This window comes from Trichechus manatus, unplaced genomic scaffold, assembly GCF_000243295.1.
Source record: "Trichechus manatus latirostris isolate Lorelei unplaced genomic scaffold, TriManLat1.0 scaffold00077, whole genome shotgun sequence".
Lineage (NCBI taxonomy): Eukaryota > Metazoa > Chordata > Mammalia > Sirenia > Trichechidae > Trichechus > Trichechus manatus.
Window position 1 is genome coordinate 9,520,062 of NW_004444013.1, and position 14,851 is coordinate 9,534,912.

General features: G+C 43.2%; 2 protein-coding genes across 4 annotated transcripts in view; one reads left to right on the plus strand and one right to left on the minus strand.

The window, feature by feature from the left end:
• Window positions 1–2,065, plus strand: part of PSPH (phosphoserine phosphatase) — a 15,422-nt gene extending 13,357 nt beyond the window's left edge. Inside the window, exon 6 of the mRNA XM_004380793.3 lies at window positions 1,563–2,065. Coding sequence (XP_004380850.2) covers window positions 1,563–1,670 — 108 coding nt within the window. The 3' untranslated portion in view covers window positions 1,671–2,065. The remainder of the gene's footprint in view (window positions 1–1,562) is intronic.
• A 7,623-nt stretch (window positions 2,066–9,688) lies between these two features.
• The window catches only part of NIPSNAP2 (nipsnap homolog 2), a 35,748-nt gene continuing 30,585 nt past the window's right edge, over window positions 9,689–14,851 (minus strand). For 2 of the 3 annotated variants that reach the window (XM_023735325.1, XM_023735324.1), the window contains 2 exons: window positions 13,616–13,710; window positions 12,527–12,732 (listed from right to left, as the gene is read on the minus strand). In XM_023735325.1, coding sequence (XP_023591093.1) covers window positions 12,545–12,732; window positions 13,616–13,710 — 283 coding nt within the window. In that variant the 3' untranslated portion in view covers window positions 12,527–12,544. Of the gene's footprint in view, window positions 10,877–12,526; window positions 12,733–13,615; window positions 13,711–14,851 lie in introns of those variants that run through there. The other variant, XM_004380794.2, reaches the window with a different exon arrangement.

Here is a 14,851-nt window from a genome sequence, read left to right on the forward strand (position 1 = left end):
ATGCTTTCAGGGGACATCGAGGTCAACTGGCATAACAAAGCTTATTAAGAAAATGTTCTGCATCCTACTTTGGTGAGTGGCTTCTGGGGTCTTAAAAGGTTGCAAGCAGCCATCTAAGATGCATCAATTGGTCCCAACCACCTGGAGTAAAGGAGAACGAAGAACACCAAAGACACAAGGAAAGTATTAGCCCGAGAGACAGAAAGGGCCACATAAACCAGAGACTCCATCAGCCTGAGACCAGAAGCACCAGATGGTGCCCAGCTACCACCAGTGACCGCCCTGACAGGGAACACAACAGAGAGTCGCTGATGGAGCAGGAGAAAGGTGGGGTGCAGAACTCAAATTCTATTAAGAAGACCAGACTTAATGGTCTGACTGAGACCGGAGGAACCCCGGAAAGCATGGCCCCTGGATTCTCTATCAGCCCAGAACTAAAATAATTTCCAAGGCCAATTCTTCAGACAGGGATTGGCCTGGACTGTGGGACATAAAGTGATACTCGTGAGGAGTGTGCCTCTTAGCTCAAGTAGATACAAGAGACTAAACAGGCAGCTTCTGTCTGGAGGTGAGACGGGAAGGCAGAGAGGGTTAGGAGCTGGTTGAATGGACATGGGGAATCAGGTGGAAAGGAGGAGTGTGCTGTCACAGTATGGGAAGAGCAATTAGAGTTACATAATTATGTATAAATTTTTGTATGGGAAAAAATTTTTAAAAAAGGCATCACTTTGTAAAATTAGTAAAATATAACTTTAAATAGGGAATCCCTGGGTGGTGCAAAAAGTTAACACAGTCTGCTGCTAGCTGAAAGATTGTCGGTTCAAGTCCATCCAGAGGTGCCTCATAAGAAAGGCCTGGGAATCTACTTCCCAAAAATCAGCCATTGAAAACCCTAATGGAGCACAGTTCTACTCTGACACACATGGGGTCACCATGAGTCAAAATCGACTCAATGGCAGCTCTGTTTTTTTAAGCTTTAAACAATTTTAATGATGAAAAGTAAAGTTCTGTCTCCGTATTGGAGTTGTCGTCTCCTTCGGTCCAGAATGAGACCCTGGCCACCTGTGAGACACACTCTACGGGACTCTTCACCTCCCTCGGTGGGAGGACTCTGAGGTGGATGTCTGGCCTAGTCCTGATTCCGGGTCTAGAAGGTCTCCCACTGCTCTGCGGCTTCTCTTTGACTTTGCAAAGCATGGATGTGACTGCCAGCTTAGCACTCAGACATTTTCATCTGGTGTGTTTTGGTCATCGTTTTGTAAGCATTTGTCTTGGTTTTATGAGGGCAGGAACAGCCTCTTAACCCAGTCTCTTAACCCTTCTCCCAAAGCCTCCACACTGCCCAGCCGAACTGAACCGCAGCTACGGCGCATACCACTGCGCATGCGTGAGCCGCGGAGGCGTTACCCATGTCACAGCTCCGGGCTGGCGGCCAGGGGAGCCTGGCGTCACCTCTCTTTCCACAAATGTCTTCATTCAAACCAAAGACTTATTGCCTGATGCTGCTGCTGCAACTTTTTGTTTTTTAAAAGCTATTTCCCTTTTTTTTTTTTGAAATATAGGATGCTTTCATTGGATTTGGAGGAAATGTGATCAGACAACAAGTAAAAGACAATGCCAAGTGGTACATCACCGATTTCGTGGAGCTTCTGAGAGAACTGGAAGAATAATGTCAATTTTTATACAGCTGATTGATAACTTCAGATTAATTTTTACCAGTGAAACAGATCGATACTGTTTGCTTAGAATTGCCTATTACAACTTGATGGATAAATTTGGTACTGATTCTTTGTACTTTCTAATAATCTACAGGTGGGGCTCCAAGAAAATTCCCCCCACCCTTTTTTTTTTTTTTTTTTAACCGTAGTTCCAGTATTATTATGACCACTAATTACCTGGAGAGTTTTATAATCTGAATTCTTTATGTCTGTTCCTGGGTGTATTTTATCTGAAGCCTTTTAAAGATGAATAGTCAATTAAACACATTTACTCTGGGAAATATGGATTAGGCAGCCTTAAGTGAATATTGGTGTTCTTTATGGTATATAAAATAAAAATTTACCCGTGCATCAGAACAGATCTGTGGAATTTTCAATTCTGCCTTTCATGGACTTAGAGTCAGTACTTCAGGTAGTTTAAATGTTTAAATAGATGTAACCTCCAGGCAAGGAACAGATCCAAGACTCTCCTCGGTGTCAACAGTCCCTGGGTGGCATAAATGGTTAGGCGCTTGACTGCTAACTGAAAGGTTGGAGGGTTGAACCCACCCAGAGTTTCCACGGAAGAAAGGCTGGCTATATACTTCCAAAAAATCAGCCGTTGAAAACCCTATGGGGCGCAGTTCTACTCTGATACACATGGGGGCGCCATGAGTCAGGATCAACTTGACTGCAACTGGTTGGTTCTTTTCAGTGCCGCTGTTCAGTGCCACTCACCGTGTCTCCACCATGCACTCCACTTCCCGCTCTGAGCTCTGGGGGAAGCACTGGGCCAAAGGCTCAGATGTTCCTTTTTACCTCTTGGAATTTGTCACATGTGGATTGTTTCAAAGGTCTTTTTTAAAAATACCAATGGAGTCTTGAACCAAAGTGCTGATCTTAAAAAATAGATATTGAAAACCACATGAAGTAAAAGAAATAAAAAACAAACTTTACTAACCCAAAAGGAAGATTAGCATTTCCTTTAAATGAATTAAGAAATAACCCCAACAGACCGTGGTGTCAGGAAACATCTAGAGCAATTGGCATAACATAGTTTATAAAGAAAATGTTCTACATTCTACTTGGGTGAGTCGCATCTGGGGTCTTAAAAGCTTGTGAGCGGCCATCTAAGGTACTCTGCTGGTCTCACCCCATCTGGAGCAAGGGCGAATGAAGACGACCAAAGACACAAGGGAAAGATTAGTCTAAAGGACTAAGGGACCACAGCCACCACAGCCTCCACCAGACTGAGTCCAGCACAACTAGATGGTGTTTGGCTACCACCACCGACTGCTCTGACAGGGATCACAACAGAGGGTCCCGGACAGAGTTGAAGAAAATGTAGAACAAAATTCTAACACACAAAAAAAAAAAACCAAAAAGACCAGACTTACTGGCCTGACAGAGACTGTAGAAACCCCAAGAGTATGGCCCCTGGACACCCTTATTGCTCAGTAATGAAGTCACTCCTGGGGTTCACCCTCTACCCAAAGATTAGACAGGCCCATAAAACAAAACTAGACTAAATGAATACACCAGCCCAGGGGCAAGGACGAGAAGGCAGGAGGGGACAGGAAAGCGGGTAATGGGGAACCCAAGGTCAAGAAGGGGAGAGTTGACATGTTGTGAGGTTGGTAGCCAATGTCACAAAACAATATGTGTATTAATTGTTTAATGAGAAACTAGTTTGCTCTGTAAACCTTCATCTAAAGTACAATAAAAAAAGAAAGAACCCCAACATCATATATGATCCATTTCTTTTTTACAGATGACTTGAAAAGACCTGAGAGCCACATTCCTCTTTATTCTGAGCAGTGCCAAGAAAGGGAAATTTCAGAACATGCTTTGAAAGTCCCAGATTATATCCCCTTCCTGGTGGGAAAATGGTGTGTGTGTGTGTGTGTGTGTGTGTGTGTGTGTGAAGACACTGGCTTAGGAAGGAATGCTTGGATCCTGTTGGATAATTAAGTAGAAAAGGCCGTGAGATGTTACTATTGGAAATTATTGTAAAAACTTATAATTTAGCCAAGCAATTGAAGCCGGCCAAATAAATAATTATTTAGCCAGGTGGTCAAATAGATGAATCCGACTTCCTTCAAAAGCAGAGTTTCCATAGGAGAGACATGAAGTCGGTTTGGACATTTAAAGGAACTCAAGAACAACGAGGCAGTTGTTTCATAGTTGTGAATATTCACTGGCAACGCTCCTAGAAGCTATCGTGCAGCGTTTGTGCTACCAGCAGTGTGGTGCTGGAGCAGGATTGGGCATGCCAGGTCTGGGGAAGGCCTGCAGAGCCTGGCGCCCACACGGCAGGGACCTGAACGAGAGGGGGCACTACATTCGGCTCAGAGGAGTCTGATTCACTGAGAAATGGTGATGCCCACGTAGACCTTGTACGGCTGTCACCCAGCCCCTCCTCGGCCCCACAGGCCTCTCAGTTCTCTGCCCAAAATCCCACACAATCCCTTCTTTGTTGTCTTGGAGGGTGAGTTAAATGATGCAAGAACTGCACTAACCTCTCGTGCTTTTCTAATTCTGGATTCTCTGGAAACAGCTGCAGAACAGTTCTCCCAGGAGTTATGTACATGGTTACACAAGGACCAGGTTTGGAAAGTGGTGGCAGTGTTTCCTGTCCTCATTGTTGTAGCTGCTGTCCAGTTGGCCTTAACTCTTGGTGACCCCACGTACAAGGGACCGAAAGGCAGCCAGTCCTGTGCCATCCCAGTGATCAGTGCTGGGGATCCGACTGTTGCGATCCATAGAGTTTTCATTGGCTGATTTTCAGAAGTAGATCACCAGGGCTTTCTTTCCAGTCCATCCTACTCTGGAAGCTCTGCTGAAACCTGTTCAGCACCGGAGTAACACGCAGTCACCACTGACAGATGAGTGGTGGCTGCGCATGAGGTGCACTGCCTGGGAATCGAACCCACGTCTCCCGCATGGAAGGTGAGAATTCTACCACTGAACCACCAGTGCCTCCTCTTTCCTTGTTATACCATGTTTTATTATCTAAACACTGATTATATAAATAGAAAAAAAAAAAGTCAAGAACTGGGGTCATAACAAAATTAAGGATTGAAATTTGTCTTGGTATTAAGTCAAAACAATACAAGTATCTCACAGCCTTTAAATGCTCAGAACAAAACAAAAAGATGGCCTTCTGGTGTTCTTCCTTGTTTGGTCTGACTGCTGCCATGATGATGCACCGTGTCTCTCTCTTCTACTGGAAGCAGGTGTTTCCCCCAATGGACACCCGGGGAGGCTCACCCGGCTGCCACGCCAAGAGCCGGGAGCCGCATTCCAGTACTAGGGCAGGAAAGAGTCAAGTAGTCTGCAATGCAGCACTGCCACCACCTGTCTGTCCGTGGAGACTTGTGTGTTGCTAGGATGCTGAACAGATTTCAGTGGAGCTTCCAGACTAAGACAGATTAGGAAGAAAGGCTTGGTGATCTACTTCAAAAAACCAGTCGATGAAAACCTTATGGATCCTGGAGCAACAGAGGAGGAAGGAAAGTCAGGAATAGGAGGAGGATATGGAATGTGTGGCTAACTGCCTCCATGAACAACTGCAGTCCTTCCCCAAGACCAGAAAAACTCGATGGTGCCCGGCTACCATTACTGAACACTTTGATCAAAGATTCTACAGAAGAATCCTGATCAAAACGGGAAAAATGCAGAACAGAATTTCAAATTCTCACGGAATCTATGCCTTCTGGGGCCATGGAGGCTGGATGAACCCCTGAAACTATTGCCCTAAGACAATCTTTAAGCCTTAAACAAAAAATATCCCCTGAAGTCATCCTAAAACCAAACAATAGTTCAGCTTAACTAGTAAAGAATGTCTGCCTTGAGCACTATGCTCCCTAAAGACCTATATGGGATCAAAGTGACAACAGCAACTGGAAAGATAGGAGCCTTAGAGGGCCGTGAATTTATGTTAATGAGGGAGGGATAATGCAGGAGGATGAGAATGGTTGTACAACTTTAAGAATGTAATCGTTACCGAATCGTACATGTAGAAACTTGAATGGTGCATGTTTTTGCTGTGTATGTTCTCAACAACAACAAAATAAATAAGATTTAAAAAAAAGAAAACCCTATGGATCACAGTGGTCTGATCTGCAACTGCTCACAAGGATGGCACAGGCCTAGGCAGCGTTTTGTTCTGTTGTGCATGGGGTTAACAACAGCAGCCTCAGTAAGACAGCACAAGTAGGGTAGGTTTTGCCTCCATGACCCTCAGAATCTTTATGATCAGGCTCAGAACTCAGGGAGGGACATGGCCCCAGGTCACACTGCGCATTTTCACATTTTCCAAGGGTCTTTCATATTTCCTCACGTTGCCTCTCCCAACCCCTAGGTCAGCGGTATAGACACTGCTGTCCTTTTTACCAGATGGGAAACGTGTCCACCAAAGTTCACGACAGCTACGAGGTTGTCTCTCAGCTGGAGTCCAGGCCAATGATTTCCACAGTTTTCTTTTTATTATTATTATTATTTTTAATTGTGCTTTAGGGGAAAGTTTACGGAGCAAATTAGTCTCTCATTAAACAACACATATACTGTTTTGTGACACTGGTTGCCAACCCTGCAACGTGTCAGCACTCTCCCTCTTCAGACTTGGGTTCCCCATTTCCATTCGTCCAGCTTTCCTGTTCCCTCCTGCCTTCTTGTCCTTGCCCCTGGGCTAGTGTGCCCATTTAGTCTTGTATACATGGTTGGACTACATGTGTTATTGTTTGTTTTATAGGCCTGTCTAATCTTTGGGTGAAGGGTGAACCTCAGGAGTGACTTCAGTACTGAGTTAAAAGGGTGTCTGGGGGTCCACAGCTTTCTTTATCTTACGTATTAGTGAAAGTTAACAATTTACTGGGCTGGGAGTATCCATGCCAAGCTAAATTACCCAAAAGAATGTTTGAACACTGTGATCATGGGTGTCACCATATTAATATAGCACATGAAATTTTACTCTCTAGGGTGAAAGGCCTGGTTTGCAAAAAAAATTGAGTGGTTTTTCAAATTCAATGGTTTCCGAATGCCAGAAAAGGTACTAATGTGAAGTCAACAGAGGACTAGTCAGTACTTGACTCATCACTTTCTAACTTTGAAATTTATCCTATATTTTTAGATACGTCTAAGGCCTTCCCTTTGAATTTTTGCTGAGTTTATCTAGGCACATCATATAAACATAAAGATTTCAAGATATTTACATCAAAAATAATTTGAATAAAGATGCTATTCTGCTTTCTGAAGTTCTCATGTATTTTTCAATTATAACCGACAGTCTCCATACTTTGTCTTCTTCCTTGCTTCCTTTCTATTACTGTTGCTAAAACTATACACAGTAAAACATACACCAATTCAACAATTTCCACATGTACAGTTCAGTGACATTGATTGCATTCAAGTTGTACTACCACTCTCACCCTCCTTTCTGAGTTGCTCCTCCCCCGTGATCATAAACTTATCCCCTCCCTCCCTCCCTCTTCCTTCTTTCCACCCACTCATCAAACATATTGAGCATCCTCTATGTTCTAACCAACAACTGAGAAAACTATAAATTTAATTAAAAAAACTATAATGTGAACGGAAAAAGATCTTTCACAAGCTGTCGTGAGAAGAAGGGAAAAGAAGCAGGTTTTATCAAGTACTGGTTTGGAGAAGAGCAAAGCGTGGTTCTAAGAGGCTTTTACAGAGTGGCAAGGTTGCCCATTGAATGGAAAACTGGCTTTATGAAATAGACTTGCCAGCCTCAAATGATGATAGTTAAACATGAGTTGGCTTGTGTAAGTGATTTCATCAGACTTATGCCTAAATAATGGAAAATGAGTTTCCAGGTTTTAAGTATTGCCAACAAAAATTAGTAGTGGGACAAAATAACACAACTCATTCTTTCATAATGCATTTCATTCTTTTGGTTTACTGAAAGGATTTAACAAATTGAGCAGGAATTACTAAAATAAAGTGATCATTTGATAAATTAGCTTAGTAATAGAATGCTCTTGTCAAAGGGCACCAGTGACCACCATGCTGCTAAATTAACTATTAGCTATTAGACCTTGGAGTCCCTGGGTGGCACAAACGGTTAACGCATTTGGCTGCTACCTGCAAGGCTGGCAGTTCAAGTCCACCCAGAAAGAAAGGCCTGGTGGTCTACTTCTGAAAAATCAGCCACTGAAAATCTTACGGAGCGCAGTTCTACTCTGACACGCACAGGGTCTCCATGAGTCGGAAGTGACTCAATGGCAACTGGTTTTTATCAGACCTCATGTTACCCAACCTCTCAGCAGAATTTGACACAATGACCTCTCCTTATCTTTGATGGACTTTGTTCACTTGTCTTCTGTGACATCCCTTCACCAGTCACTTCTCAGCTTCCCTTGCCAGTTCCTTTTCACCCTCATCCTCTTCACTGTCTATATTCCCTCGACGAGCTCATCCAGCTTCGTAGCTTTAAATTCTACATGCTTACAATTCACAAATGGGTATCTCCTGGCCAGACTGCTCTCCCAAACTCCAGACTTGTATATCAACTACCTACCTGATACCTGGCATCTCCATCTGGATATCTACAAAGACATCTCAAACTCAACGTAAGAAAAACAGAATTCCCAATCTGAGGCAATTTGAAGCGGCCTTGGAGCCAAGGGAAAGAAGTTTCCTGACATCTACACAATTTATAAGTGAAAATCCCTTCTCTTCAGAAAAAATTTTTTTTCAGTTCTAAATAGCTAGATTGCTTTTACTAGTAATAATGATTCTACCATTTTTCTTTAATATCAGTCTAAGTTGTTTAGGTCCCAGGGTGGCACAAATGGTTAAGTGCTCAACTACTAGCCAAAAAGGTTGGTGGTCCGAACCCACCAAGAGATGCCTCAGAAGGCAGGCCTGGCGATCTGCTTCTGAAAGATCACAGCCTAGGAAATCCTATGGGGGCAGTTCTACTCTGTCACATGGGGTCACTAAGAGTTGGAATCAACTGGATGGCACCCAACAACATGCACATACGATGAGTCCCTGGCTGGCACAGCCAAGTGCCAGGCTAATAACTGAAAGGTTGGCTGTTCAAACCCATCCAGAGGTGCTTTGGAAGACAGGCCTGGTGATCTGCTTCCGAAAAGTCGCAGTCTTGAAAACCCTGTGGAGTGTTTTCAGTCCGTACACACGAAATCCCCATGAGTTGGAACTGACTTGACAGCAACTAACAACAAGTAGTTTAGAAACAGTCCCTTCATTCAATGCATTCTGCTAACATGGGCTGAACATCTGATTGGAGCCAGGTACTGTGCCCCAGGCCTGGTGAAGACAGCAGAGATGGCACAGCCCTGGTTTCCAAGGAGCTCAGTGAGGATTCAGACAGGGAAAGAAAAATTGGTTTTCATAAAAACTCAATTAAGAAGGCTGAGAGGGTGTTCTTTTCCTCATTTTGAAGATTAGGAAACAGAGGCTCTGAGATGTTTAAAGTCCCTTGGCAAGTCCGTACAGGCCCTGGCGCTAAAATGCAGGCTTTTTATGCCAAGCTCGATCGGAATATGGAGCTGCCTGTGTTGTAGAGAATGAAGAATGCTGCCTGCAGCTCTTTTCACTCTATCTTCTCTCTCCTGCTGCTTTGTGTGGCGCTACAAACGGCCAGTCATAGAATCCAGAGCTGAAGGGCCCTTCGAGGCCACTGGATTCAACCTACCTATTTTCTAGATTAAGGAACTCAACATCAAAGAGGGGAAGTAGGCTGTCAAGGAGCACAGCCTGGACTTGAATGAACCTGGCTCTTCGGATGGCAGCCCCCGCCCCCGCGCTTCCCACCACTAAGCCCTGGTACACAAATGTCCATTCCCCACAACCAGGCGGCCGAAGAAAGAGGCCTGTGGGCTTACTGAGTATTTTACTCTGTAGACTCACATGTGCCCACGGAGCTGGGACAAGCTATTTTGCACAAGTGACAGTGTCATTCTCAGCACAAGTTCATAAAAAAAGATTGCAGACGTGGAGTATGTGAAAATTAAGAGGTTTTTATTGACTTTTATATGTTCTTGCAGAAAACCATTCACATGTAAAAGTTGGACATTTAAGATTTATTCACACTGTGTTTTACACATAAATTATTTACTTTGGGGAGTAGACAGAATTTTTCATTTTAACAGGACTTTCACGATTACAGACACAAAATTGGCATACTATATTAAAAAATGAAATCAAACAGAGCTAGACAAAGGATGCAGCCTGATGCCAATTTAAATTTCAACATGCACTGCCCGTCCTCATACATGACCTTTGAAGTGCTTGCTACGAGCTTATTAAAATATCAACCAGAGGATGTCTGAGGTCACAAATGACTACTTACAAAATAAAACCTCTTTGCCTACTTGTTTTATTATAGAAAAATATTACAAATAAAAATTAGTGCTATTCAAGGTATCTGTTTTAAAATCACAGATGATACACAGGTTCAAGTCATTTTTTTCCCCTCATACAGAGACATCACGATACACTAGATTAAAACTGGACTACTGACTAGATGGACCTTGGCAACCACTACCAGCTTCCTGATGACATTTTTTAATATGCCAGCTGATTATAGATGAGAGTGAATTACAACATTTTTGGGTACTGGGTACACTCTTAATTTGTTCCTAGTTTGAGACTCAGAAAAACTCTTAGGGAAACATGAAAAAAAATCACATTTCTTCCTGATACAAGAAATTTGTCTAAAATCTGTAATTATAAAACATTTTCTTTTTATAAAGAAATGGCTAAAAAAATTTCTTCATGGTAGGAGTCCTATTTGGACATGATTCAAATTTAAATCTGGGCCCTCTTTTCTGGAGGCTGGGAGTGGAGGTGGGGCCTGGGTATTATACAGTATGTTCCAGAAACACAGGGGTGTTTCAAAGAGGACAACAGAGCACTGTCACAATCAGCCAAACTGCAATGGTTTCCTTTCTCGTGGTTACGGACATTCTAAAGAAAAGAGGTCTCTCATAAGCTATATACAGCATTTTACATGTCAGTGTTTCTTTTTCACATGATATACAATGTATACCATAAAATTAACTTATGACAAATACTTGTCGCTGAAATTCATGTAGGCACAGGTAAGGCAACTTTATAGCTTTACTGGAGGGGCGAAGTCTTCAGTGGGATCATGATTCTGGATTCCATTTCCTGAATAAGTGGGACTGAAAACAGGATCAAGATTACTGGGTGTCATGGATTGAATTATGTCCCCCAAAAATGTGTGTATCCATTTGGCTAGGCCATGATTCCCAGTGTTGTGTGGTTGTCTTCCATTCTGTAATTGTAATTTTATGTTAAAGAGGATTAGGGTGGGACTAACACCACCCTTACCCAGGTCACATCCCTGATCAATGTGAAGGGAAGTTTCCCTGGGGTGTGGCCTGCACCATCTTTTATCTCTCAAGATAAAACGAAAGGGAAACAAGCAGAGAGGAGGGAACCTCACAGTGCCCGGAGAAGAGCACGTCCTTTGGACCTGAGGTCCCTGCGCTGAGATGCTCCCAAACCAAGGGAAGACTGATGCATCACAAGGACCTTCCTCCAGAGCTGACAGAGAAGACAAAGCCTTCCCCTGGAGCTGACACCCTGACTTTGGATTTGTAGCCTACTGGGCTGACAGAATAAACTTCTCTTTGTTAAAGCCATCTACTTCTAGTATTTCTGTTATAGCAGCACTAGATGACTAAGACACTGGGCTTGTTCTTGTCTAAACAGATCATGGTAGATAGACACGAACAAACAGAAGGGAGCACTGGCAAATGAAGGGCTGGCCTTGGGGGCACCTGAGCTAATGACAGATCAGCTCACATCCTCTAAGATGCTATTAAAATGGACACAGATCCTGCCTGGGGATGGGTCTCCTTTGTGGAAAATCTGGAAAGCCCTACGTTGTGAGAAAAATGGTGCTTCCTCAAAAGGTTCTCTGAACTAAAACCAATGTATAGAACACCAAGTAATACTGCATTAGAACACAGCCTGTGCAAAGGCACGGGTATGCCGCACCAGTGGACCTGTCACCCATGAGTAAGACACTTCTGGAAACAAATGGAAAGTGTAAGAATTAACAGCAAAATCACATGCGCTTATATGATTTTTGAACTAAAAGACAGTATCTATTTTTTATAACAAATTACTCTTCCATTTTCTTGGTAGTATAGGGCTTAGATAACATACTTGATGTGCATCAGGGTTGGTCCTTATAACCTGTATCTGTATCACTGGACTCTATAATACAACCCAGTTATTTTGATTATCAAATGATTTTATATGTATGTATACGTATACACAAGAAGCCCTGGTGATGCTGTGGTTAAAGTGCTTGGCTGCTAACTGAAAGGTTGGCGGTTCAAATCCACCAGCTACTCCGAGAGAGAAAGATGTGGCAGTCTGCTTCCATAAAGATTACAGCCTTTTTGGAAACACTATGGGGCAGTTCTACCCTGTCCTATAGAGTTACCAGGAGTTGGAATTCGACTCGACAGCAATCGGGTTTTTGGTATATGTATACACACACATATACATGAGGAAAGTCTACTCATCAAATTAATTTCCAAAATTACTCTTTTTAATTGAAAAATGATGTTTTGGGGGACTGACAATTTTTATGAGAACAAGAAAGCTTAAAAATTTGTGTAATAAATTTTCAAAGAATATAGAAATCTATAAAAAGGTAATGATGTAAAATTTACAACATACAAGGGTCTGAAAACTGTACCAGACAACATATATACTTGAAAAAGGAATATTTTTCTTTATTGAAAAAAAAAAATCACGTAACTCCTAAAGAACATTCTGACTACCCTTCTCCCCACCAAAGAAACCTTATTAATTCACATCCTATGCTTTAAAATATATATGAATTTCAGGGTTAAAGAATATGCTAGAAACAAGAAAATGAGAAGAATCAAATGTTTTGTGCCTATTAGGATATTACCTGTATAATATACCAATTCTTCCCAGCCATGTTTATGCCATACTCCATTTCGTATATCTTCCCGCGTCTGAAGATCCTTGTAAGCTTAAAAACAACCACACAGACTTAAAATCAAACCCAACACCCCTACATTCCACTAGTATATCCATTAAGTGTTGATTCAGCTGGTTACAGAATTTTCTCAAAGGCACTACTTTGGGTATCCAGTACTGAACTGATTGTGAGCTGGCTATTCTGAGCAAACCTGTGTGCAAGATACTGTCCTAGGCCTTGTGAGACATGCAGAACAGTCCACTCTTAAGCTCTGTAGTCTAATGGGTCCAAGAGAATGGCTATATATTACAACCAAGTGAAAAATTACATGTTAAATTCATAACTAGAAACTGCTAGACCACTGATAAGCAATACTGGCTTCAATCAGCGTTCTAGGCAGTGGAGAACAAAAACACCAGCAAAGGCGAGGCCAAGGCCTGCCGAGTCTGTGCTGAACGCGGCAGTAGAGAGCAGACAGCAGACAAGAGCCTGGGGAGAGCTGCCCGGGAAGGTGTGGTTGGCCCAGGGGAGTCCTGAAGGCTGAAGGGACACCATCGACTATCTCCTGTGGTAAGGCGCAGGACGGCCTTTGAGGGAGCGTGGGAGGTGGGGCTAGAAAGGAGGCTGGGACCACTCTGGGAATGGCGCTCGGCGGCTTTCTCCTCTCTTCCCCACAGTTGCCTACTCCACCTCTCTTCCCTTTCACCACTATGCCCACTCTCAGTATCAACTCCCCCATGTGCCATGAGTCTATGTGTCTTTCACTGGTGGTCTCTAGTTCTAGATAGCCCAATGCTTAACTTCCACCTGTGAATGGACTTACTGCAGTGTTTAAGGTTACTGACTTGAGATTTGTTCCACTGCCTAGTACAACCTACCTCGTAATGAACTCTTATATTCCAGCAACTCGAAAAGAAAAGGAAAAAATACACACCCCACAGATGATGCACCATATAGAGCTGCCCAATCTGAGAGAAAAATCCTCCGACCGCTTCATTGCCATCCTGCCGGAAGCGAATCGCACGAGCCCTGAAAGAGAAGAACAATATGCTCAGTTATTGACTCGGATACGTTAAAAAGAGCCAGTAGACTGAATTTCCTCCACAATCAGGGCAAGCCAGCCAGAACGAAATCTAATTACTTTTTTAATAATCAATGCAATCTAACGTATTTTAATCTTTGTAAAATGTACAAGTACCTATCTGTAGCTGTATTAATCATTTTTATGAGATGTGAACAGTCATTAAGGATGACTACTAGAATGAAAACACCAGTGTGAAGATACATGTATGGTGGTTGCACTGCGGATTCCTACCGTAACGTGAAATCCACAAGGGAAAAAAAACCATCAGAGGATCGGGCCAGTCAACCTAAGAATTACTTCTCCAAGAACACTCTTTGAGAGGAAGTGAGGAGGAACCCAGACACCACAACACCCAAGATGCCACAGGTACTGTCTGTATCAGAGGACGACGGGACCACCCGACGGGACCACCCTGGAGAGCAGGGCTAAACCCGGAGGTGAAGGCAGTACACCTTCAAAGCTGCCAGACAGTGAGCCCTTGAGGAAACGCATGCTCTCTGAATGTGAAGAGGGTTCTGCAGCCTCTTGGACGTTGTATGGAAGCACCACAAAGGTGCAGCTCCTGGGCAGTGTGCCAACAATAGGACAACTGAAGCTGCCTCTTGGGGCTTTTCTGGTTTTTGTTTTTCCCTTACCAGAATAAAACATTCTGGAAAACAAGTACCATTAACGGTATTCATTATGCACTGTGTGTGGAGGAAAGGATGTGAATAAGAAAATTATGATTAAATTGCTTAAAACCTGGCATGTCTTAAACTTTCCTTTGTAACGTTTCCTGCTGCAGAAGGTACCAGCGGTTTCATTTCAAGGCCTTCTTCCATACGTGCACCAGGTACCTCTTTTCTATATGTGGTGATGCATCTGAATTCCTAAGAATGCTCATAATGTATGTATTTCTCCTAAGGCAGTTGTCTAGACTCAAAGGTGAAAATGAAGGAGGGGCTCAAGTGACACAGGGAGGTCACCAGGAGGAGGAAGAGGAGCTCTAAGTGATGTGCGGAGGTCACCAGGAAGAGGAGGAGCTCTAAGTGATGTGGGGAGGTCACCAGGAAGAGGAGGAGCTCTAAGTGATGTGGGGAGGTCACC